Source organism: Populus euphratica, unplaced genomic scaffold, assembly GCF_000495115.2.
Source record: "Populus euphratica unplaced genomic scaffold, PopEup_1.0 scaffold324.1, whole genome shotgun sequence".
NCBI classification, from domain to species: domain Eukaryota; kingdom Viridiplantae; phylum Streptophyta; class Magnoliopsida; order Malpighiales; family Salicaceae; genus Populus; species Populus euphratica.
In genome coordinates this window covers 29,696-57,289 of record NW_011500211.1, presented here as the reverse complement: position 1 = coordinate 57,289, position 27,594 = coordinate 29,696, and the positions used below count along the sequence as shown (strand labels likewise).

Below are 27,594 nucleotides of genomic sequence, written 5' to 3'. Positions count from 1 at the left end.
TATCTGTACGTAGACAGTTGATGAACTTTCCAGTTTCCTTTTCTACCATCTTCTTAAAGCATTGAAATACATAGAATGATTCTGATTTTTCTGTTAGAAAATATGTCCAGGCTTTTCTACTATAATCATCAATGAAGCATAGAAAATACCTCTTCTTGCTGTTAGAAATAGGGGTCACTGGACCACAAATATCAGCATGCACAAGTTGTAATTTTTCAGTAACTCTCCATATGCTCTTCTTTGGGATGCTGCTTCGATGTTGTTTTCCAATTAGGCAGTCAGTACAAGTCTCTGTGGTAGGAGTAAGTTTTGGCAGTCCTCGTACCATATTCTTGGTTTGCAGAATCTCCAGACCTCGATGGCTCAAATGGCCATACCTGTTGTGCCACAAGTGGGTGACATTTGGTGATGATGAGCTTGTGTGGAAGCAGGCATCATTTCTCTCTTGTGTGTTTGCCAACAGTATAAACATTTTATTTGCAGACATACTGGTTTGAATGATCATGCCCCTCTTTGGGTGATAAATCTTGCACATCCCGGCATGAAATAAAAACGCAAGTCCCTTCTCTTGTATTTGTCCCACACTCAGCAGGTTGTTGTGCAATTCTGGCACATAGAACACATCACTGATGATATGATTCATGCCATTCAATTTTAGTTTGATCTTTCCCTTCCCTTCCACAGAAATTTTGGTGTTATTACCGAGTTTGACTTGCTGCTTAAATCCCCTATTCAATTCACAGAACTTTTCTGCATCTCCGCTCATATGATTTGAACAACCAGAGTCCAAGAACCAAACGTCTCCACGTTTTACTTCATTCATCTCCACTAAAGACATTAACAACAATTCTTCATCTGCTTCAACATAATTAGCCTCCCAAGTTGTGTGAAATCACCCTAACATTGTTGACAAAATCAACAATGTTTATCAACAATGTTAGGCACAAATTTGTCAACAATCTTAGGCACCAATTTGTCAACAATGTTAGGCATAAATTTGGTGCCACCTACCTTGCCCTTGTCTTTTGCATGGATGTTTGCCTATAAATAGGCAATGCATCCAAGCATTATAGACACACCACAAGAGAGAAAGAAGAGAGGGTGAGAAGAGAGTAATCCCACAAAATTGTGAGGTATTTGTGAGATTGTAAGTGAGGTGTTTTCTCCTAATAATAGAGAGATTTTTGTTGTTCTCCTATTATTAGAGAGAAGTTGTATTCCCACATTACTTAGTAAAATCCTTCTATACTTGCCCGTGGACGTAGCCAAATTGGGTGAACCACGTAAATTCTTGTGTGTCGTTTCTCATTTTATCTTGTCCCTTACCTTTTATCTTGTCGGGTTTGCATGCCAGTATCCTAACAAGTTGGACATTCATATTTGTAGTGTCCAAGCTTGTGATATCTATAACACTCTATTATAGCTTTGTTGATAAATCCACGCCCTCTCCCGTATCCTCTCCCTCTATAGGTATTCCTGCCACGTCCTCCTCTGCCTTATCCTTCATCAATTGTAACTTTCAAAGCTTGATCTTCACTGTTAGTTCTTCGAAATTTCTGTTCATGCACAATCAATGAGCTTTGTAGCTCATCCACAGAAAGGAGATCAATGTCTTTGGATTCTTCTATGGAACAGACAATGTAATTGAATTTGTCTGTGAGAGTGCGTAAAATCTTTTCTACTATCTTCACATCCTGCATATCTTCTCCATAATTTCGCATTTCATTGGCCACCACCATGACTCTGGAGAAATAATCTATGATCGATTCACCTATCTTCATTTCTAGCACCTCAAAGTCTCTACGTAGTGCCTGTAGTTGAGCACGTTTGACTCTCGTATTCCCTTGATATTTTGTTTTCATCGATTCCCATAGTTGCTTGGAAGTGTCTTTTTTAAGGATAGTCTTCAAGATTGACTTGTCGATTGACTGGAAAAGGTAGTTTTTAACCTTTAGATCTTTGAGTTTACAATCCTCAAGGTGTCTCTTTTGTGCAGCAGTCAGTGTCTCTCCTTCATCAGGTTCTGTAAAACCAGTTTCAATGCAGCTCCAGTATTCTTTTGATCTCAGAAGATTCTCCATCAACAGGCTCCAGTAATCATAGTCTCCATCGAACCTAGGAATGCTCAATAAATTTTGCCCTTCAGCAGCCATCTCCCAGTCACTCTGTTTCTCTTAGTGTTTTTCTCGCAATTTCCTCACAGTGTTTCTCACGGTGTTTCTCTCACCCACAATGTTTCTCCTACCCACGATGTTTCTCCTATTTAGGATACTGCTGTTCCTAAACTCTCACACTCAGAATTCTCTCAACCTGGTTCTGATACCACTTGTAAAGATTACGGACACCACCTATCTCCACATTGGTATGATATTGTCCACTTTGGGCCTAAGCCCTCATGGATTTGCTCTTGGATTATACCCAAAAGGCCTCATACCAATGAAGATATTTGTCCATCCTTATATACCCTTGTAACAGAGTGGTATCAGAGCTATGCCCCCGAGTTAGCCATGATGGATGAATCCTCGAAATGCCGAACAAAAGGTGGTGGGCCCTAATTAAATCACGATGTGATCCATGGATCAGCTCTATTGGATAGGCGGTGTGCTCTGGATGCTTCATGGACGTGTCCTGATCTCAACACGGTGAAGAGGAGTTGACCTAGAAAGAGCAAAAACTCTCAAGTCAGATAGTCTCTTCGGTACTTCATGGACGTCTCCTAACCCCAACACGATGAAGTAGAGAGAAATAGAGAATGAAAAATTCTGGTTGGCAGAGAGTGGATGGATAAAATAATCGTTTGAGGAGAGGCTCGGTGGTCCTTTGTTTGAGGGAAGGATTGTTGGGTATGCGACCAAAGTCCCACATTGGTTAGAAATGGGGAGGATCAAGGGTATATAAGGATGGACAAATATCTTCATTGGTATGAGGCCTTTTGGGTATAACCCAAGAGTAAATCCATGAGAGCTTAGGCCCAAAGTGGATAATATCATACCAATGTGGAGATATGTGGTGTCCGTAATCTTTACACTGGAGGGGCTATGGAAAATGTTGTTTGAAGTAGAGAGTCCTGCTGCAGTGCTTGCTCCTTATGGTGGATTGATGGGAATATCCCTGAATCTCAGACTCCTTTCCCGTTCATGATTATGTAATAGACCATGTGGATTACAGGGATCTTGATTTGTGGATGAACAAGAAGTCCAACGAGCTTTATTATTGAAGCAAGTGTTTTTGGGACTTCTTTATCTTTTTAAAACCATATATGCTTCTCTGATATGTGTTCTCTCTTTTTCTTTTTGTTTCCTGAATACTGCTTAAGCAAACCAGCACTTCAATAATAAATTAACCAGCACTTCAAGAGTACATTCTCAAGCAAGCACTTCAAACCAGCACCTGAAGAAACATCAATTGTTGAATCCAGGTATATTATTTTTACCAAATAAAAATTAAGTGATCTTTCTTTGTTTTTATATGGAGTTCATACCAAATTCTTTGTTTTTTTTCTTTTTATTTTCTTTTCTTTTCGTAACTTATTATTTTAGTTTCAAACTTTTCTTTTCCGATTATTGTAACTTTTATCAATATTTTGACTTTGTTTGTACATTTAGGGCAAAATGGTTCTGTCAAATGATCCAATCTGGCTTCATGGTGAGGAGATGAAGTATGTGTATTGTGGGCATCAATTTCCTAGCTTCTATAACATGTGAAGACCAAAGTTGATCCTGACAATTTTTTCGGACATGAACAGAGCTTCCCACCTCTTCCGCTTCACATGGGTAAGAACTATGAATGGTTGGATCACCCTGTTTATGTCGCTTAAGTGGACCTCAAGTTGTTTGATTAATTTAGGTAACCCAACAAGAATCATGCTGCACCATAAGGTAACAGAACCTTGAGGCAGCAACGATTGGGCTTGGGGCCAAGTTCAACTGTTAGTTTCTAATATTCTCTTTTATCAAATATTTAATATTAGTTTGGGAAATACCCAAACCAACGAAAATTTAGCTTAATTTAAAAAAAAAGTGAGAATTTAATTACTAAGATTCTCTTTTATCAAATATTTAATATTAGTTTAGGAAATACTGGTAATAAAATTGGCATCTAATGATATATTTTATCAATAAAATTATAAGAAATTTAGCCCTTTATGTTTAATTGTGTGCTTAAGATAATTTAGTTTTATAGGAAAATATTAAGATCAAGTATGAGTTAGTATTTTTTATAAATAATAAATAGTTGTTAATTTATTTATTTTTCTTCTATGTTTTTTTATTATATTATATCTTTTTTTAAAAAAAATTATCTTGTTTAAGCCTTTTTTCGTGCATAATATTTTGAATATTTCTAACTAACTTCTCTCTTTTTCGATTTAATGATAAGTTTGTTAATTCAAGTATTTTTTTTATTTTATATATGTAGTTTTATTTTTCAAGTAATGATTTTATTAATCAATGCATATATTTTTGACCTATTAAAAATAATTTGAAAAAAAAAAGACGTAGTAGACTAGTAGAATTTATTTTTAAAAAATATATATAAGGGTAAATTCCATTAAAAAATATATATAAGCTGTAAACTGTCTCTAGGTCCACAATGAGAAGGCTACCTTTTTAGTTTTTTCTATAATATAAACGATCGCCACTTGACTTCTTAGCTCATAAAATTAATGGAAAAGCATATACTTTATGCCAAACATAGAAGCCACCTTTATGCTACCATTGCTTGCTATAGTTTTTATTTATTTATTTTTCATGTTAAAAAGAAAGGGAAAGCCTCGGTGGTATGAGCAATGGAGATCCGATGTTTCCCCTATCTAGCTTCTCTAAAAGTATGAAAGCACAATCTTAGAGAACATATTTCTTTCATTAAAAGTGTTATAATCCAATTCTGGGTTATTTCTCAATTTTGACTTATATTTTGATAAATTTTTAAAAAAAATTCAAAAAATAAAAAAAACCATGAAAATCCAAAAAATACATTTTTAAATATATTTGCATCATGTTTAACATTTTCAACATCATCTCAAAAGAATTTAAATTTTCAAAGATATTTGGAATGCGTTCAACTTTTAACGTGTTATTTTTAAAATCATTGATTTTTCTCATTGAGTCGATGTTGATATTACTCGTTTTCAAAAAAATACAAAAAAAAAATCAAAATTTACAAAAATAAAATAAAATTGAGGGACCAATTTTAAAATCCAAGTAACATTTTGCCTATAAATAGCAATCTTTAACACAAAGCAAAGGAGGGGCAATTTTGACAAAAAAAAGACAAACCCTAAAAACTTTAACCCTACAAACCCATCTTTTCAAGAGAACCGGTCGCCCCCCTCCCTGCTTGAATTTTTCTCCCTCAAATAGCATCCCCTTGGCCATCTCTCCTCCTTCACCCTATCGGACCCAGCCAACAAAAAAGGGTCATTGTCCACATTTATTTTTTTCCCCTCGGACCTATCAGCGTCGCCGGATGATTTCTTACTTTTCTACCATTGGATTAACCAGAAATTTAGGTATGTTGTGCATCCCTATATTTCCTACATCTTGACCAGAACGATCATTTATATTTGAAACCACGAGAGAAATATTACCATTTGAATATTTCTGGATAAACCACTCTGGGAACAGTTAGAGTCGCCGACCTATTTCTCCATTATTTACCGTTGTATCAATTTGAGTTTTGGATATGTGATGGGTATGGTTGTATTGCACATTTTGAACGGTGGAGATGATATGAAACCTATCAAAACAAGTGTTATGCATGTTCAATAGTGGCTCGCCAATCTCAAGTTAGTTTTGGTCTAATTCGATCCAGGGAGATCCAACTGTTAACTTGCGCTGATATTTGGATATATACTGTATAAGATGTGTTTTTACCATTTCACCGTTGGGATTTGTTATTATTTGAATGGTTGATGAGTAGTTGTTGTTGGAACTTTGCCCAGAATCTATCTTGACTTCCAATTTGAAAACCCAAATCACAACAGTCACTGTCGACGTAGGAAGACAAAGAAGAGGAAGATGACCCTGATCTACCAGGTCTGCCACCTTCGGCAGTGGCGGTGCGTTTGTCACTATTCATGGGCACTGTTCACACTGTCTTGTAAGAGACTTCAATGCAATTTTTGGAGTTTTAGGGACTGTTTTGTAAATTTTAAATTATTTAATGTAATTTTTATTTAGTTTTGGATTTTTACACTTTGTAATGTCGATGTAAAAAAATAAAAATAAAATAAAATAAAAAGGAAAAAGGAAATAAAAAAATGCATGTGTATGTTTGTATTTGTCTTATGAATGTTTCTTTTTATTTATGATAAAATTATAGAGAATAAAGAAGAATTTAATATTTTGATTGGATCACGGTGTAGAAGTACAAACTTGTACGAAAGTTGTATTTCTAAAATCCGATGAAAAGATAATTTTTAAAACTTCTTTAATATATTAAGTACACGAAGTAGCTTACCTCAGGTAGGGTGCGTTAGGGGTGGTAATACCTTCCCTAATCACAACCAGTCTCTTACCTGCGAATCTCTGACAAGACCAGTACAACTGGGTTTCCTAGTAATCCTTAATTAAATACTAGGTGGCGACTTCCAACAAATCTAATAAGATCAAATCAAATAATAGCGATGAAAAATTATCGGAGCCGACGCCGCACAAACTTTTTTTGATGCGCTATAAAAAGCATATAGATTGGATTCGAATAATTACAAATTCATTGAACCTTATGTTTCCAAGAATCCAAAGGGATGCATATGCATATTCCTTACACAACTGAAGCAAGTGTTTATGGTACTTTAGGAAAACTTCTACAAATTGGTACAGTTGAAGACCAAAGTTGATCTTGAGAGCTTCAGGCATGAACTAGGTGTCTCAATTTTTCGACTTCATACATAAATTGATCATGGAGAGTGAAAGGTTTCTAGGATGATCACATTTGTCAATTGTGTCTGGATTGGAGAAGTGACATGAATTTATTTCAATAGTTTTTTTTCCTTGTCGTAAGGAAATTATGTAAATTATTAATATGAATTAGATGTTGTTGACCAAGAATGTCTCTAGAGGAAAAATAAAATCTCAGTGGAATCTAAATTTTTTTACAATATTAAATTTTGTTTACTATTGCTATTCTAATGATTATTTTTTATTCTATGCAACCGAAAATCAGATATACTTGGAGAATATATTGCAATTCTATTTTTTTCTTATTGTATAAATAAACATATTGAAATTCAATAAAGATTTGTTTTGTTGTATCTACAATCAAAAAGTTTTGTTTTCACTTCAATATAAACAATAAATTGGTATATGAGTTGATTTTTTTAAGGGGCTTGTGAGATTAAGAGATCCTAAACACAACCTTCAAACACTTGTGAAATTAAAAGAGCCTAAACACAACCTTCAAATACTTCTCATCTAAATAAAACACATCTAATATGAACTTAGAAATATTATTTATTGCAATTGCACCTCCAATATTTCACGGGATCAATTATCAAGTCTAGGCTGTTAGAATGGAAGCCTATCTTAATGCTAATGATCTATGGAAAGCAATTGGATAAATATATGAAGTGTCAATTCTTTCAAACAATCCAAAAGTTGCATAAATAAAAAATCACAAAGAGAAAAAGCAGAGAATATCCAAAGAAAAAGCAATTTTGTTTACAACAGTCTCACCTATCATTTTTTACATAATAATGACTATAAAAACAATAAAGGAAATCTGAGATTTTCTAAAAGGAGAATACAAAGGAAATGAGAGAATCAAATGGATGTAGATGTTGAACTTAATTTGAGAATTTGAGTTACAAAAGATGAAATAATAAAATACAATCAAGGAATATTCTAACAAACTTCTTAATATTGTTAATAATATAAGACTCATTGTCACTAATTTTTTTTATTTTAAAATTGTTTAAAATATTCTAGTAACAATTCCAGAGAAGTTTAAGTTAATAATCTCATAAAACTCTAGAGATCTGTCAAGCATTACTTTAATAAGGTTGTTGAATGCACTACAAGTACAAAAATAAAGAATGCTGATGAGGCAAGAAAGAACTGTAAAGGGTGAATTATTTGTCAAATCCAAAAACAACTGAGATGGTAAGAACAGGAAAAAACAGAACAAGTTTAAAGGCTTTATATTGAACACTAGAAACAATAGTTGATTAATTATGCTTTAGAAATTGGGATCGAAGAACTTGTTCAGTGCCAATTGGCTGGATCTTTCATGAAAACAAATATACTTTAGAAATAGCCACTTTATGGGATTAGCCCTTAAGATGTTAATTAATTATTATATTTAATATTTTTTCTCTATCAGGACAGTTAATGCATGCTATTTGTCATTCCTTCCCCGGTGTGTGTATAAAGTAATCATTAGATATCTTTCAAGTCATTGATAAATAAATGCCTAGGGCTTACTAAGGGAGCTAATCCGAGACTGTTAAACTAATTTTGAAAAAGCTTAGTTCTCATCTTCGGACTTGGAAGGGTAGGATTCATTCGATACATGAAAGACTTTGTTTAATAAAGTTTGTGCAGTCTAATCTTCCAATTTATTATATATTCTTGTTTAAGATTCCTACTAAGTGGCAAAGAAATTTGTCTTCAAGCGGCAATGAAATTTGTCTTGAAGCAGCAAAGATTTTTTTTTAGAGTAGAGATATGAATACTTCAAATATCAGGAAGGTAGCTTGAAATTTTCTAATTAGGCCAAGAGTTTGGGGGATTGGGAATCATATTTATCTTGGCAAAAAACCAAATCAATATTGTTGAAATGGTTATGGAGATGTGTAAGGATTACGGACACCACCTATCTCCACATTGATATGATATTGTCCACTTTGGGCCTAAGCCCTCATGGATTTGCTCTTGTGTTATACCCAAAAGGCCTTTTACCAATGGAGATATTTGTCCATCCTTATATACCCTTGATCCTCCCCATTTCTAACCAATGTGGGACTTTGATCGCATACCCAACAATCCTTCCCTCGAACAAAGGACCACCGAGCCTCTCCTCAAACGATCATTTATCCATCCACTCTCTGCCAACCAGGATTTTTCATCTTCTACTTCATCGTGTTGGGGTCAGGACACGTCCATGAAGCATCCGGAGAGCACTACCTGACTTGAGAGTTTTTGCTCTTTCTAGGTCAACTCCTCTTCACCGTGTTGAGATCAGGACACGTCCATGAAGCATCTGGAGCACACCGCCTATCCAATAGAGCTGATTCATGGATCACATCGTGATTTAATTAGGGCTCACCACCTTTTGTTCAGCATTCCGAGGATCCATCCATCATGGCTAACTCTAGGGCATGGCTCTGATACCACTTGTGGCAAATAATTCTTTTGAGAAAGCCAAATCTTCCTCTTACTTCTGTCTCGGTAAATTTGCATCTCTAGAATCTTGTTTGCTGGTCCCAAGTCCTTTATATCAAACTCCTTAGCCAATTGTGCACTTTGGGCCTAAGCCCTCATGGATTTGCTCTTGGGTTATACCCAAAAGGCCTCATACCAATGGAGATATTTGTCCATCCTTATATACCCTTGATCCTCCCCATTTCTAACCAATGTGGGACTTTGGTCGCATACCCAACAAGATGTAATAATGATGCCACAATAGCTTGGAAAAATTCTATGGATATAAAACATCAACTTGATAATAGTGGGGTGTTGGGAAATTTTTCAGGAACTATTTTGCCTCTTTAGTGTGATGTTTGCAAGTATCACTTATGCGAAGGAGTGTGCTTTTGGTGTGCAAAATGCAACTTCAATGGTTATGGGAAATGAGAATGGCACTTTCTTTTGGACTCCAAAGCGGTTTCTATCTTTATGTTTAGATTTCCAACTCTTTGTGCAGTTTGTGGAAATTTTAATGCTAAGATTTTAGAATTCAGTTGGAATTGCTCCTAATCTTGGAAGTCAAGGCTTTGGGACTGGGAAAAGATAAAGGAAGAGGAATTATTATATTTGTTATCAGGTGTTTCCTTGTGCTAAAATATTACTGATAGGAAAGTTTAGAGAACAGACCCAAAAAATGGTTTTTTAGTCAAGAGTTGCATTAACTTTCTCGAGTCTTCTCTTTTGACATGCGAAAACTCATTTCGATAAGATATACAAGACATATGATATTATGGTGCTCTTTCAAAGTTTTATTTATGGTTTTCAATTTTGAATAAATTACTTATAAAAACTTTTTTTTTATAAAAGAGTTATATTATAAAATAATAATTTAAATTGTTTTTTCATGAAAAAAAATTGAAACCTTAACTTATCATCTGGAAGTTATGGTCTCAAGAGTAGACTAGTTAGGATAATATTTGATCTTGTATTAGTCTCTAATGATTTTTTCTTATTATAGAGTGGCATGGTATGAGTCTATGCAAATAAAGGTGTGGTATTTTTCCTTCTTTGCTATAGTGTGGTGTTTTGGGAATGCTTGCAATAATTTGGTTTTTAATAAGAAAGAAACAAATTAAGATGATAGGTGTTTTTTTCTTTTTCAACCGGTTGTTATTTGGATAAAATGTAATGATTGCTAAATCAAGGTTAATCTTTTCAATTTAGGTTAATTCTCCAAACTTATAACTTATGAAATTCCAGATAGGGATTCAATTAAAAAGCTCAATTCTCAACCAATTTAATATTAAAGGATAAAATAAAAAATATTAATTTTAAAAAAATCAAAGTATTAAAAACAATAATCAAAAGAATAAAGATCAAAATTGATAAGAGAAAAAAAATGAAGATGAAATCTTAAAAAAATCAATTTAAAATTTTTTCTCAAATAGAAATCAAAAGAATAAGGACTAAATCTGACAAATAAAAAAATTAGTGGATGAAATTGAAAAAACTTCAATTTTATAAATTATATGAAATAAAAAAAATAGTAATTAAAATAGAACAAAATCTAAAGAAAAAAGAATTGAAAGGATGTTTTGAAAATTAAGAGAGTCAGACATGGAAATTGAGGAGAAGAGAGAAAAAAAAAAAAAGAAAAAAAATTAGTTGGCATCAAACTAGATATAAATAAGACACACGCCTCACCTAAGAATAAAAGAGATATCAAGACAATTCAAACACTATCTCAAAAGTTATTGCTAGGGCACTAGACTCCCTCTCATTCTTCACTAAAAGATTACAAGAGCTTCTTACTGAGTGGCACATATGTCAATGTGCTAGCCAATTGTTTTAAATAATATTTTATGTTTTTTATAGATGACTAATTATCCCTAAGTAAACTTGGTTAGAACAAAAAAGATATTATTTTAATAATTTTTTCTTTTAAGTATAACTAATTATTTCATTGTGTTAAAAATAACTTGAATAACAACTAAATATTTTTTTTTATTTTAAGAATAATTTAATTATTTTACTATGCTTAACAAGTATGAGAATAATGATTTTCCTTGGTCAATCTAATAATAATTGACCTCGTGAAAAAAAAAAGTGCTGCCCTAATATAAAATTTATTAAATTTTTTTATAAGGATGAAATTGTTATTATATTTTTTAAATTCATATTGTCTTGTATCTATATAAATAGTAAAACCTTGATTTACTTTAGTGTTTTGTTAATAATTTATTTAATTATTATATAAAAAGGTGAAGTGCATCCTATTATACAATCCAAGATTTAATGGATCCTTTGAAAAACAAAACTTATTGTACTACTAGACCAACTTCCATGGTGGGAGGAGAGGGTATGTTTTAGAAGGTAAAATTAGTAGAACAAATATTAAATTATCTTGGTATATCGTTATAGGATTAGAACCTCCAAGACAAAATTGACAAGCTAATCTATTTTAAATTAATCCATATAGTTAAACTCTCTTTCGTTCTTTTATTTTTTAAACTTTTGGTTTGACTAAGGTTGCTGATATAAACAATGAATGTGCAAGCAAGATTTTAAGTACGCTCACAAGAAACCTTGGATTGATTCGTACCCAAACGTTCAATTGATGTGTGAACAAACTCATCATATGTCATAAGGTTCGATGGCTATATATTACTGGAATATTTAATTTAATACTAGTAGTTCCTATACATGTGCTTAAAATAATACATAAAAGAGATTCAAGAAGTTAGCACAAAGTGTTAAAATAATAAAGAAAGATTAAAAAAAAACCAGAGAGATGGAAGGATTAAAATTGACAAGCTAAGGGATACTTGAAAAAAGAAGAAGAAAAGTTTGATCAGAGCAGTGGCAAAACACCTTAAGAAGGGTGTTTTCTAGTCGGCCATTTTAACTCGAAACATTTTCCCATCGTTCTTCATCAACAAATTGGACTGTACAATGCAAAGTTTTTATTTATAATAAATAAACCCCAGACAGAATGATTGCATAACATGGCATTTCTTTATTTAGCTAAAGTATTAAAAAAACAACAACAAGAAGATCGATCAAGACTTGTGAAAATAGTGATCCAACTAAGCTTTGCTGGAGATGAATTCCACTTCAATTTCTTTATCTCATGTGCAGTGGAAGTGGTGGAATGCTTTGTTCGTGCCTGAAGAAATTATCAGGATCAACTTCGGTCTTCGCATGCACCAACCTGTAGAAGTTATCCTTGAAGTACTTAGTACCAAAAACACTTGCTTCAACAAAACTTGTGTTAGAATCGTTGTTCATGCCCAAATCAAGATCCCTGTAATTCACGTATGCTTCCCTTGGGTTCTTTGAGACGTAAGGTGTCATGTAATTGTAAACCATCCTAGTCCAATCGATATGCTTTGCAACGTTTTCCTTTGCATCTTGCCAGCCGGTATAGTACAGAATCATGAACTTGGTACCTTTTCTGTGAGGGAAAGGAGTCTGAGATTCTGAAATTTGGCTCATCATTCCACCATAAGGAGTAAACACTATTAGAGGATTCTCTTCTTCAAATAACTTCTCCCATAACCCTTCAAGTGCCTTTTCAGAGACGGGTTTTTTGGCGTAGTCCGATTTGGCTTTGAAATACCACCTGTTCAGGTCTGTTCTTTGAAGGAAAACTTCAGGAGGAGTATTATTTTGGAGCAAAGCCATAAATACAGTGGAATTGATCCAGTTTGTTTCGATACAATCTTTTCGTGTCAAACCCAATTCAGGAAAGCTGCGCTGCATTATCTGAAGAAGCTTGCTGGCATCACCAAGAAACAAGGAATTGTAAGAAGTAGCAATAGTTCTTTTACCCGGAGAGGTGACGTTAGCTGTCTGAATGAGTACTCTGATGAAAAGATCCTCGTCTAGTTTATCAGCAATTTCTTGCCATCTATAAAGGATCTTAGTTGCCCCTTGTTCTAAAGTCTTGGTAACTGTAAATACTGTCACCGTTGATGGTACAGAAACCAATTTTAACTTCCAGGCGGTGACGATTCCGAAGCTGCCCCCTGCACCTCCTCTGATGGCCCAAAAAAGATCTTCGCCCATGGATTTTCTGTCAAGAAGTCTTCCATGAACATCAATTATATGTGCATCAACGACATTATCTGCTCCAAGGCCATATTTTCGCAGCATGGCACCATATGCACCTCCTGAAATGTGCCCCCCCATACCTAAACTTGAGCAAGTACCAGCTGGGAAGCCATGAGTTTTGCTTTTCTCAGAAATTCTGTAGTAAAGTTCACCATTCGTGGCACCCACCTGAACCCACGCACTGTTATCTTCAATATCAACGCTAATGGATCGGAGCTTCGCAAGGTCTACAACAATGAAAGGTTTGTCGATTTCTGAAACATAAGAGAGTCCCTCAAAATCATGGCCTCCGCTACGGACTCTAAGGTGGATCTCAAGCTGCTTAGAGCAAATAACAACAGCTTGGATGTGAGATTCTTGTAAAGGAGTGAAGATAAACTCGGGTTTCGGTACTGAAGGCAAGGTGAACCTGAGGTTTTGAGCATAAGATTGCAAGACACTGGTGAAAGAAGAGTTTTGTGGAGTATACAAGACAGTGGAAAAAGGAAAGGATGTATCTGAATATTTTGAGAGACATTTTAGAAACCTATCCTGAATTGGAAGTGAAACTATTAATGGAGATAGGAGTAGGGCCACAAATATTGAAAGTATGGAAGATCTTGAAGGCACCATTTTTCCTGCTTTCTTGCCACTCTGGCTTGCCTTCAAGAATTGAAGTCCAAGGCGTTCTCTTATAGAGAGGAGCTGTGATGAGGTGACCGAAAATTGTTTTAATCCTTACATTATCTTAGGAATATAATATTACTCTGCAATCATTACAAAGCATAAATGTTTTAGATGACACTAGAATTGAATTGTCAATCTGAACAATTGATATGTCGGCGATCTCAAATCTTTAAGATCAGAATTTTTGGCCATTAAATGTCTAATTAATTAAAAATAACTCTAGCTGGTCCTGTCATGTTTATACAGGTAATTATAAACGTGATAGTATTCTTTAACAGTTTACGAACAGATCATGGCCGTTGTTTGAAAAGGAATGAGGCCTGCGATCAACAATAACATAAAGCGACGAATGAATCATGACGATGGAAGTTATTTCATAATTATTTCAATTCAATAAAGTTAGATTGTGTTTTAAAAATAGTTTTATATTATTTTTTAACTATTTTTTGTGATAATCTTTTAAATTTAAAATTTATACAGATTTATTATTAACATATGCTTTAACTTTATTTTAAATTTTTTTTTTACTTGATTATAAAAGCTCTAAACCATGTTAAATGCAACACTTAAACAATTTACTGATGGTGACGCTGCTGGAGAGTTTGGAGGTGATGATGTCTGATGCACATTGTTTCCGAGCATATCCTATCCAATATGGCCACTGAGCAATCAATGATTGAGAGAGTGACTAAGAAGAAATTTGAACCGAAATCATTAAATAATCATTTCAATTTAAATTTTTAATTTATTAGATGACAATTTTAAAAAAAATTATATTATTCAAAAATTATATTATTCATTAACAACATTTAAACCAAACTCATCAAATAATCATTTTAATTTATTAGATGAAAAAAAATTATATTATGGATTAACAACATTAATATTATTCTAAGCATTTTTTTCCAACTAAAAGGGTGGTTGCTTTTTTTTTATGATCCCAAGACATGCTCATGATTAATGTAAAAAAAATTAACTATTTACTTTTCGAAAAAGAAATGCATTAATTCATTTCAATTTGAAAGAATCAAATTATATAAAGGATAGATGAGTTGGTCTAATATTTAATTATTAGCTTTGTGAATAATATGATACACCAACAGATCTCTGGCTGTGGAGCGAAGGAAGCGTGATTCTTATGCTTATGGCACTGTTTTTTTAAAAGGAATAATGCAAGAGATACCAAGACTTTTTTCAATCACTTGCATAATAATAAGTTATTAATTTTTTAAAATATTTTTTATTTGAAAATATATTAAAATAATATTTTTTAGTTTTTTAAATTTTTTATATCAACACATTAAAATTATCCAAAACCATTAAAAAATAATTTAAAATAAAAAAATAAAAAGTTTTCAAAAACACTTTTTAAATTCAAAAACTGAACCTCTTTTTTCAGACTGTTTTTTGTCCATTTCTCCTCAATTTTGGTGTCAAAAACCTCCTGCCTCCATAAATTTGAATTTTGCTTTCATTTACAATTATTATGAATGCTAAATTTGAGAGTTGGTGAAGTTATGCCAGTGGCAGACCGGTGAGTGACGCATTATAACACTGTTTTTTTGGCCACTACCTTGATGGCCTCTTTTTTAATTAATTTATTGATTTAAAAAATATAAAATTATTTGAAAAAAAAGTAAACGACACGTAAGTATGTGTACTTTAATGTTTATGTACGTACGTAATAGCCAATAAACCTCTAGATTATTTTGTTCTTATTGTGTAATGGAAAAATGTTACAATCATTAACGTGTAAACTCAAATCCAATAAACCTCTTGATGAACAAAATTAAGAAGTCAGAAACCTCATGATTTTTCAGTTTTGAGTTTTCCCAAATACCATACGAGAAAGTAACTTCAAAGCAGAAATTTATTGGAGCCAAAACAACACTACTGAAAATCAACAATTGTGATACCAATTGCACAAAGAATTGGAAATTGAACCCAACTTGTTGCACTGTGATTAAACATGCCCCACGCTCAACTACCCTTCTTCATTGTTATAAACCTAAGTGGGAAGGAGGGTATATAGTCTTTTGGAAAGCCAATCATGCATGCCCAGCTAGCAAAACAAGTCAAAAATTACAGAAAAATAATGACTGTAGCATTATATTTAATCTTTCGTGCAGGATGACAACCAGAAAAAAGGCTAATGTTCAGGTGATACTTGATAGTCTTTATGCATTTTCTCACCAAAAATGATGTTACAGCTCATAGCAATCGAAATTGATTTTTTGATATTATAATATGAAGTATACAAAAATGGTATGTTAAGCTTTCAAACTAAAAGTAAAGAATACCTAATGTTGGGAATTCTTTGAACTCTTATGGAACTCAAGATACTTTTGGTAATCCAGATGATTTTTTTTTATTTTTTTTTAAATAATCAATTTTACCAAGTGATTGAATTGCTTTTGTTGGTTAATCCATTTTGTTAATTAATCATCTATTCATGCTCACATGAAAAAAATTAAAACTATGAATATGAATAATAAGTATTTTAAAGAATAATATAAATTATATTTTAAGACCTAACTGTTTAAATTATTAAGTTAAGATAGTTTTTTGATATAGTGTCATAGCTTTAATTATCAAATAATTATGTATTTAAATTTCATCATTTTTATTTATTTTACACATTTAAATTTTATTATTTCTATTTATTTGATAAAAATTAAATATAAAGTAATATGGGTTTGTATAAGTTTTAAATTTAAAGAATTTTTAATCGAAAAAATGTATTAAAAAAATACAAATTTTATTTTTAAATTTTATATAATAATTTAAAATATTAGATTGAAATAATTTTTTGAAAAGATATAATATATGACAGCAGTAATTGCAGAACAGCAGCAGTTACGAAAAGGAAAATAAAGTTGGAGCTGCATTCTTTTTTTCTTTTTCTCCTTTTTCAGTTACAAGGTAAGAGATAGCTGGCCTTTAGGGAAGGGGCAGTGGCGATTTGATGTTTCCCCCTTTTCAGCTGCTATCAGACTATGATGAAAATGATGTATCCTCAAATAAGTGTGAAGATGATGCTCCCTCTTAGAGTATATATCTCCTTCGATCTTGTGCCAAATATTAAATGATATAAACATTATTGGAAGATTTTGAGATTGCTTACAAAATCAATCACATTCAGTACCAATTTCAATGTCATGAGTCAATATCTAGTTGCTCCAAATTGGTTAGATGCAGAGAATATACATTGCCAAGATGATGTTATATAGGATTAGCTCAATATCTACAAGACAACTCGTGAGAATTGAATTCTTGCACACAAAGCCAGAGCAGCGAAAGGAGGATAATGGTTCCTTCCAGATTTTCCGTTCTTTCAATACTTGTAGTTCTTGTGTTAACACCATCTCGGATGGGTTCACATCCAATTCAGGATCAGGATAGGTTTCTACAGTGTCTCACAAGAAATTCTGCATCGTCCATTCCTTTTTCCACTGTCTTGTATTCTCCTATTAACTCTTCCTTCACCGCTATTTTACATTCTTCTGCTCAAAACCTTAGGTTTACATTGTCTTCCATGCCCAAACCTGAGTTTATCTTTACTCCTTTGGAAGAATCTCACATTCAAGCTGCTGTAATTTGCTCAAAACAGCTTGGAATCCACCTTAGAGTCAGTAGTGGAGGCCATGACTATGAGGGACTCTCTTATGTTTCTGAAACTGATACACCTTTCGTTGTTGTTGACATTGCTGAGCTTCATTCCATTAGTGTTGATATCGACAATAATAGTGCATGGGTTCATGCAGGTGCCACAAATGGTGAACTCTAATACAGAATTGCTGAGCAAAGAACAACTCATGGCTCCCCGGCTGGTACTTGCACAAGTTTAGGTATTGGTGGGCACATTACTGGAGGTGCACATGGCTCCTTGATGAGAAAATATGGGCTTGGTGCAGACAATGTCACTGATGCGTGTATAATTTACCTGCTAAAATAATTAAAATCAAACACAAAAGGAAAGCTATAATTTTAAATAATTTGTTAATTATGAGTATTTAGCATTAAGCTAAATACATATAAATTGTTAATTATGAATATTTAGCATTAAGCTAAATACATATAAAGTATATATAGATTAAACTAAAAATATTATTCTACCCTTAATAAATAAAATTACATAAATATTTTTTAATATCTTTCCTTAAACTCACGATGCAGCAGCTATAAGTATCAAGAGTTTGCCAACTAGAAAATAAAAACGAGAGGTGGAATGCGTCTTGGTAAAGAAATCTGCAATTTACAAGGAAAAAGGAATAAAAGGCAAAGCAATGGTGTCATGTTTGAGATGGTGACGAGTAAGATGACAATCAATCTTAATATGCTTAGTTTGCTCATGAAAAATCGAGTTGTGAGTATTCTGAATAGAACTTTGGTTGTCACAATATATAGGAGTAGGATGAGAAAAGGAAACTCTCATATCAGTAAGTAACCAAGGTAACCAAACAATCTCTTTGGTAGTAGATGTCATTGTATGATATTCTGCTTCGGTGGATAATTGAGAAACAATAGATTATTTCTTGCTCTTCCAAGAAATAAAAGAATCACCTAAAAAGATACAAAACCCAGTAACAGATTTGTGATCTGTGGTATCACTACCATGATCAGCATCAGAGTATGCACGTAACTCCAAGGAAGAGGTGGATGAAAGTAAAAGAACAGCTGCCTAGTGAACAGTAGTAGGAGAAGCAACAAATTGACTAACAACATGAACAACATATGCAATATCTGGACAAGTAATTGTGAGATATACCAAACTTCCAATAATAGTGAGGTATAAAGTAGGATCTATCAAAAGCAAACCATAAGAAGAAGAATACTTTGCGTTAACCTCAATAGAAGTATCTACAGTCTTGTTATCAGTAAGTTTAGCCCACTCATGAATATCTGCAACATATTTCGACTAAGAAAAAAGGTAACCTCTAGGTAAGTATGCTACCTCAATACTCAAAAAATATCGAAGATAACTCAAATCCTTCATTTCAAATTGTCTAGCCAACTCTGTCTTCAAAACTGAAATACCATCAATATCATCACTAGTAATAATCATATCATCAATCTATAAAGACAGAATGATGCGATTTGCATTACTGCACTTAATAAAAAGAGCAGAATCATGACTACTAGAAACAAAGCCAGGAGATAAGATCACAATAGAGAATTTCTCAAACCAAGCACGGGGTGCTTGTTTGAGACCATATAATGCTTTTTTAAGCTTACAAACATATACAGAGTCATGTGAAATACCAGGAGGGGGAGTCATGTAAACTTCTTCTTGAAGATCTCCATTCAAGAAGGCATTTTTAACATTAAGCTGAAAAATATGTCATTGACAAATCAAAGTTACGGGAATAAAAGTATGAATAATAGTCATTTTTGCAACCGAAGCAAATGTCTCCTCATAGTCCATGCTATATTGTTGAGAATATCCTTTTGCAACCAACCTAGCTTTGTATCAACAAATAGACCCATCAAAATTATTTTTGATTTTATACACCCAACGACAACCAACAACACTCTTACTAGAAGGTAGAGGAATTAGATCCCAAGTATCTGTCTGATGCAAAGTAGAAAGTTCCTCATCCATAGCTTGTTGCCAAAGCGGATCAAAAATTGCTTTTTTATAGGAAGAGGGCTCAAAGAGACAATGAATAAAAGCTAAAAAAGAAGTAAATGATGAAGAATAACAAGAATAAGCAAAATCTGGTAGTTTTGTGGACTTACAAATGTGGATGAACTGACGTGGAGGCGAATATATAATCTCAGATAAAGCTTGAGGGGCTGTAGATGAAAATAGAGCTTTAAGTGTATCAAAGAGTAAAGTATCAGTACCTGCAGAGTTATGAGTACAAATTGATCAAACATGGGGAAAGGTATCATTACCAGAATCCTTAGAAGAAAGGATCTATATAAATAAGATCAGATTTAGTTAGGCTATGAGCAGTGGATGGAATAGAAAAGAAAGGTATATGCTTAAGGAAGACAACATGATGAGACACATAAAGTTTCTGAGTTATTCGATCAAAACAACGATACTCCTTTTTACCTTCACCATAACCTAAAAAAACACAAATAACAAATCAAGAAGATAACTTACTGTGTTTTACATGAGGATGAAGAACGAAACAAGTGCAACCAAATACTCTAAATGAGGAATAATTAAGGACATACCCATATAACTTTTCAAAAGGAAATAGACCCGAACTATAAAAAGATGGAATTGTATTAATCAAACTTACAACAATAAGAACAACCTCTCCCCAAAAATCACTAGGAACAAAAGTAGACAACAAGAGAGAATGAGCAGTTTCAACAATATGCCTATGTTTTCTTTCAGCAACATCATTTTACTTATGAGTAACTGTACATGAAGTTTGGTGGATGGTTTCATCTAAGGAAAGCAATTGGTAAAATTTATTAGAGGTGTATTCCCCACTCAAATCACACCTAAAGCATTTGATTACAGTAGAATGTTAAGTTTTGATAAGAGCTAGAAAAGCTGCATATATCTCAAAGAATTCAGAACAATATTTCATTAAATAAACCTAACAATAACGAGTATGATCATCAATAAAAGATACATAATATCTAAACCCTCTTTTTATGGCAATAGAAGAAGGTCCCCATACATCAGAATGAATCAAATTAAATGGTGAAGATGAAATAGAAATACTTTGATTAAAAGGTAAAGCAGAAAATTTTGTTAGTTTACATCCACTATAATAAAAAATGTCACAAGTTTTTAAATTTTCTAAAGTTGGTGTGGATGCTAAAAATCTCAAATGAGAAGATGAAACATAATCTAAATGGTAATGCTATAAATAAAAACTAGAAGATGAAAGACTCAAACGAAAGGAAGAAAAATCAATAGCAGTAGTAGCAACGATAGCAGCGATAATTGGCACCTTTAACTCATCCAAAATATATAGTCTATTCTCCCTACAGCTTGTCCCAATCAGCTTCTAAGACTACAAATCTTGTACATAACAAAAAGAACTAGAAAATATGACTAAAAAATCCCCAGAATCATATATTTGACCAACAAATGCAAGATTTAATTTGAGTTTTGTAATAAGATAAATATTAAGGAAAGACAAGTGAGGTGTGACAATAGAACCAACACTTGCTAAGGGCATAGGAATGGCATCAGCAGTTATAACAAGAATGGAGGACAAAGGGGAAATAGAGAAAAAAGATGAGGAATTTGGAGATATATGACGGGAAACACCAGAATCCAAGATCCATTTAGAGTGTGACATACTTGAGGAACTATGAGGCAACTAACCTATGAAAGAAGAAATGGACATTGCTTGTGATTGCAAGGAGAGAAACTTCTGGAATTTTTCAGCCAAAGTATTAGGATCAGTAATAAAGCTTGGGGAAGCTACCGCTGCAATATTATGTTGTGGTGGTTTATAACCCTAAGATAGTTTATGAGCATTAGATTTTGACTGACTGTCAGACTTCCAAGTTTGATTCCGTTGTCTCAACTTAGGACACTAAGCTTTCTAATAACCTTTCTACTTACAGAAACTGCACTCATCAAAGCTAACCTTTGTGTAAGGCTTGTTCTGATGATTATAGAATGGCTTGGAAGGTACTGCTAATACAAAAGGATTTGAAGCAGAAAGAACTCTCTTTTCAGAATAAGACTGAAGACGTATTTCTTCAGCCAATAACTCACTGACAATAGAGTCAACAGAATGCAGTGGAGAACGATGCAGAATTGAACCTCTAAGTCCTTTGAAATCACTACGAAATGTTGTTAAAAACTTTACTAATCATTGCTGCTTTCTATGTTCAATATAAACACCACATGCTTTTAATTCTGTTGATTCTATAAGAGCCAATTGATCCCAAAGATCTGTCATTGTAGAATAGAACTCTTGAATACTCATATTCTTCTAGTGAAAAGCTCGAATGTCATTCTCTAACTGATACTGTTTTGCAAAATTTGATTGTGTGAATAACCGTTACAGATGATCCCAAACCTCCTTTGTTGTCTCATACTTCACATACTTCGCCAACTGTGTATCTATAGAATGCTCAACATAATTGTTAATCCAAGTAATGATTTTTGCATTGTTTGTTTCCTATGCATCTATCGAAGCAGTATCTCCTTCAATATTTTTAGGTACCACATAAATTCCACTGACATATCTCCATATCTTCTTACCCTCAAGAAAATTTCTCATTACATAGCTCTAATATAAATAGTTCTTCCCATCAAACCTCACACTCACAGACTGAAGTGAATCATCTCTTTCAATAGCTATAATCAACAATCATAGAAAACTAGAATGCAAAAGCAGCAGAAAGTCAAATACGAAATTGTAGAAACTGAATAGAAATTCAGAAACTAAATAAATATCTTCTCAAAACTATACAATTACTCTAAAACATAAAATAAATTTGTAGAAACTGAACACAAATACTAAATTGCAGAAGCTGAAGGGAAGATGAAATACTAAAATAATTGTAGAAATTGATGAAATACCAAAAAAAATTGCAAAAACGGAAGACAAAATCTCACTCTAAAAAATCAACGAGTTGGATCATCAAAGTTGAGTTCGTGATTAAGTTTCGTTTCATAAAATCAACTCTGATACCAAATTAAAATAATTAAGATCAAACATAAGAGGAAGGCTATAATTCTGAATAATCTGTTAATTATGAGTGCTTAGCCTTAACCTAAATATATATAAAGTATATATAGGTTAAACTTAAAATATTATTTTACCCTCAATAAATAAGATTACATAAATATTATTAAACATGACATTCATGGAAGAGTTCTTAATCGACAAACTATGGGAGAAAATCTTTATTAGGCAATCAGAGGATGTCACGACCCGAATCCCGGGTCCATGACCGGCAACGCAGGAGGAGTGTCGAAAGGACACCCCACCTACGTTAAGCCTCAAAACATACATATCAAAATAATATATATTCAAAAATACACAGCATTTCATAATCTTCAGAAATATTATATTACTCAAAGCTGATGAAATCAAAGGATAGACAAAATAATAATTCATAATACTCATTACATTGTCAAAATCCAAACTTAATTAAAACAGAGTAATAGTGGAGCATCTAAGACTTTGAATCAAAACAACCTTGAACAATAAGCAAGGCATACCAACCCAAAACTTAAGAAGTAGGAACACTCAACAAAGTCCAACTGCTATCAGAAACTAAGAACCTGAAATAATATTAAGAATAAGGGGTGAGTTCAACCAACTCAGTGAGGGAATAATATTTAATGTACATTTTAGATTATTTTTCATATAAATATTTTATCAGATGATTTATCTTGATATATATATATATATATATATATATATATATATATATATATATATACATATACATACTAAACATATTATCATAACATAGCGGAATACATGTCAGAGATCAGATGACACCCGAAGGTGACCACTGTGGGATGATCAGTCACCACAGGCTGATGCCTCTCTCACTAGCTAGGTATACAGAATACTATGTGCACATAGGCTAACTACTCTCCGTTAGCATGGAGTTACTGACAAGTCCTATATCAATACATAATAGATATTCACAGAATCATCAATTAAAAATATATCATATCAGATAGAATTTAGCTCGATAGAATGCGAGTGCAAATTTTAAGAATAGATGAGTACTCCGAAAACAAAGCAAAATATATAAATATAAATATTCAAGAGATTAACTAATCATACTCATCATATAATCAACATATATATTTACTTATATTATATGCATATTAAAGATTATCCCACTCACCCGAAAAATATAGAACTAAAGGAACGTCAGACGAAAGACCCGGAAATCCTATTGAGGATCGTTAGGAGAACCTACAACAATATATGAAATATACTAGAAAAAAACTCAAATAAAATATCTCAATGCATAAAATAAAACTAGGTTTACTCTCCTAGATTTAGGGACTGAAACGATAATTATCCAAATAGGGACCAAAATGTAATTTTACCAAAACTGGACCAAACTATAAATATATAACCATACTGAAATTTCACCCACAAACCATCCTTCATTCTGTTCAGAACGAACTAGGGACCTAAAAGTAATTTTTATAAAGTTTAGGGACTAAAATGCAAATTCCCAAAATTTAGGGACCAAGCTAAAAATATTTCAAATCAATTATCAAACTGAGATTTATCATCCTTAACCTCATAATAACACTGTCCAGAATCTCAAAATACTATTAGGGGTCAAATTATAATTTTCCCAAAGTTTAGGGACTAAACTGTAATTTCTTAAATTTAAGGACCAAACTGAAAATATTCCAAATCAATTATCAAACTGAGATTCATCATCCTTAACCTCATAATAACACTATCCAGAATCTCAAAATACCATTAGGGGTCAGATTATAGTTTTCCCAAAGTTTAGGGACTAAACTGTAATTTCCACAAATTGAGGGACCAAATTGAATTTTCATCATCTTCAACCTCAAACCCAGAATTGTTCACAGATTACCTACTGTTCTTTCCAGACTTCCAACTCAAAATTCACAATTTACACAAATCATAACTCAACATCATCATCTTTACCAACAATCTCTCAAAATCAACTAATTAATCAATTACCCACAACAATCAACCTTATAACATTCAAATTAATTCATCAATTAACCCAAAACACAAATTTTCAAAACCCTAATATTTATCAAAATATAAATTTAAATTTAAAACAATACATTTATACATTTAACAACCTAAATCTTACCTTTAAAGTTATTTCCTCTTAATCTCTTTCCTTTCCCTTCTCTTCCCCTCTTTTCTCTTCTTCTTCTTCCTTCTCCCTCTCTTACGTTTGCTCTCAAAAATACAGCTCTCTCTTTTGTTTTATTTTTCTTCCTATTTATATTTATTAACTATTATTTAATTACCATAATACCCTTTATTCATTTTACTCACTTTTAAGCCTTCAAGGGCTTTGTTGCCTTTTCCTATTCCTTTTTGTTTTTCAAAACATTACAGAGGAGGTGGAGGAGGCAGCTTCGGAATAATTACTGCTTGGAAGATAAAATTGGTCCCTGTACCATCAACTGTGACCATGTTTACAGTTACCAAGTCCTTAGAGCAAGGTGCTACTAAGATCTTATTTAGATGGCAACAGGTTGCTGATAAACTTGACGAGGATCTCTTTGTCAGGGTCAATATACAGACAGTTAATGTCAGTAACAAAGGTGGAAGGACTATAACGACTTCCTATGATGCCTTGTTTCTTGGTGATGCCAACAGACTTCTCCAAGTAATGCGAGAAAGCTTTCCTGAACTGGGTTTGACAAGACAGGAGTGTATCGAAACAAGCTGGATCAATTCTACTGTATATCTTGGTGGCTACACCATCAAGATATCTCCTGAAGTTCTACTTCAAAGAAGAAATATATTGAAGCACTACTTCAAAGCCAAGTCAGACTTTGTTAGACAACCTATACCTGAAACTGCTCTCAAAGGTTTATGGGAAATAATGTTAGAAGAAGACAAACCAGCTATAGTTCTTACCCCTTATGGTAGAAACATGGGCAAAATTTCCGAATCTCAGACTCCTTTCCCTCATAGAAAAGGTACCTTGTTCATGATCCAGTACTTGGCCAATTGGCGAGATGCGAAAGAAAATGTTAGAAAACATACCGATTGGACTAGGATGGTTTACAGGTACATGAAACCTTGTGCTTCCATGTTTCCAAGACAAGCATATGTCAATTACCGGGACCTTGATTAGGGAATGAACAAGGAGACTAACACAAGCTTTCCAGGAGTAAGTGGTTGGGGCACTAAGACTTCAAGGACAACTTCTACAGACTGGTACGGGTGAAGACCAAAGTTGATCCTGACAACTTCTTCAGGCATGAACAGAGCATCCCAACTCCTCCTCATCATATGAGGAAAAGAAATTGAAGAGACATTGGTCAAGGACAGAGAAAGGTTCCTTGGAGGATCACAGTAGTGTCTAGTTTCTGACCTCAATTTCTTTCAATAGCTTATCTTTCTAGATTATGTTAATTAAAAGTTTTTGATGCTGCATTAAGATGTTGCAAGAAAGTACTTACTCGATATGATTTTAGTGATGTTGAACTTTTCTATGTTACATAATGCTTATAGTATGAATATTATTACCAAAAAAAAAAAATAGAACTGTTAGTAAAATATGCAACCCGTCACACCGACTCACTTTCCTGTTAAATATATTTTGTTAAAACAATGAGATAATTAAACATTTAATGCATTAAATGTGTGATTAGAAAAATATGAAATTCATTAGATTTTTAACCATTCATATAATTATATTATATCAGTAATGTCATAAGTCAATGTCTCATTGAACAAATCAGATAAAAAAAGAAAATGCAGAGTAATAATAAATGCTAAGATAATGTCAGGATTAGTTAGCTCAACCTCGGGGTCAACTATTCACAATTCTTATATAAGCAAACCATCTGAAACTTCAATTCTGAACAAGCCAAAGCAAGAAAATCAAGCAAAATAGTGCGCTCAACTTCTTCCATTCCTTCGAATCTTAAATCAATGCATGGTTTACAGCGCGGGCGCGCAAATATATATAGTTCTTCAATAAGTTAAACCAATATACAAGGCACGAACGCCTTGCAAGCTAACAGTGCTGGGGTTGGTGCTGGGGCGACAGTGTGTGCATGGACTTCCGGCAGGAATTTGTCCTGCAGTTGGTGTTGGTGGGCATTTGTGTGGAGGCGGGTTCGGTACCATGTTGAGAAAATATGGCCTAGCTTCTGACCATATTCCTGATGCTCACAAATTTGCTGTGAATGGAAGAGTTCTTGATAGAAAACTGAACCTCTTTTTTTTAGACTACTGTTTTTTGTCCATTTCTCCTCAATTTTGGCGTCAAAAACCCCCTGCCTCCATAAATTTGAATTTTGCTGTCATTTACAATTATTATGAATGCAATATTTGAGAGTTGGTGAAGTTATGCCAATGGCAGACGGATGAGTGACGCATTATAACACCTTGTATTTTTTTGGCTGCTACCTTGATGGCCTCTTTTTTTAATTAATTTAGTGATTTAAAAAAATTAAAAAATTAAAAGGAAAAAAGTACACGACACGCAAGTATGTGTACTCTGATGGTTATGTAAGTATGTAATAGCTTGCTTCGATTGACAAATTCATTCTAGATTATTTTGATCTTATTATGTAATGCAAAAAAGTTACAATCATTGTGTATACTCAAATCCAATAAACCTCTTGACAAACAAAATTAAGAAGTCAGAAACCTCCCGATTTAAGCCAGAATAACATTATTGAAAATTAACAATTGTGATACCTATTGCACAAAGAATTGGATTCGCTCTCAATAATATCTTAGAAAAAAAATACTCTTTCTTTTATAATTAAATTCTCTTTTTTATTATAAAAAATAATATTAATTCAATATAAAATGAGGATGAT

The 27,594-nt window shown here is 33.1% G+C and overlaps 1 protein-coding gene and 1 pseudogene across 1 annotated transcript; one reads left to right on the top strand and one right to left on the bottom strand.

Annotated features, from left to right (window-relative positions):
* Positions 1 to 12,284: 12,284 nt before the first annotated feature.
* Positions 12,285 to 14,116, bottom strand: LOC105112109 (cannabidiolic acid synthase-like 2). The gene has a single exon (XM_011007698.1). The coding sequence runs from the start codon at positions 14,067 to 14,069 to the stop codon at positions 12,468 to 12,470; it is 1,602 nt and encodes a 533-aa protein (XP_011006000.1). The 5' UTR covers positions 14,070 to 14,116; the 3' UTR covers positions 12,285 to 12,467.
* Positions 14,117 to 17,202: 3,086 nt separating this feature from the next.
* LOC105112124 (tetrahydrocannabinolic acid synthase-like) lies at positions 17,203 to 26,068 on the top strand (annotated as a pseudogene).
* Positions 26,069 to 27,594: the final 1,526 nt, after the last annotated feature.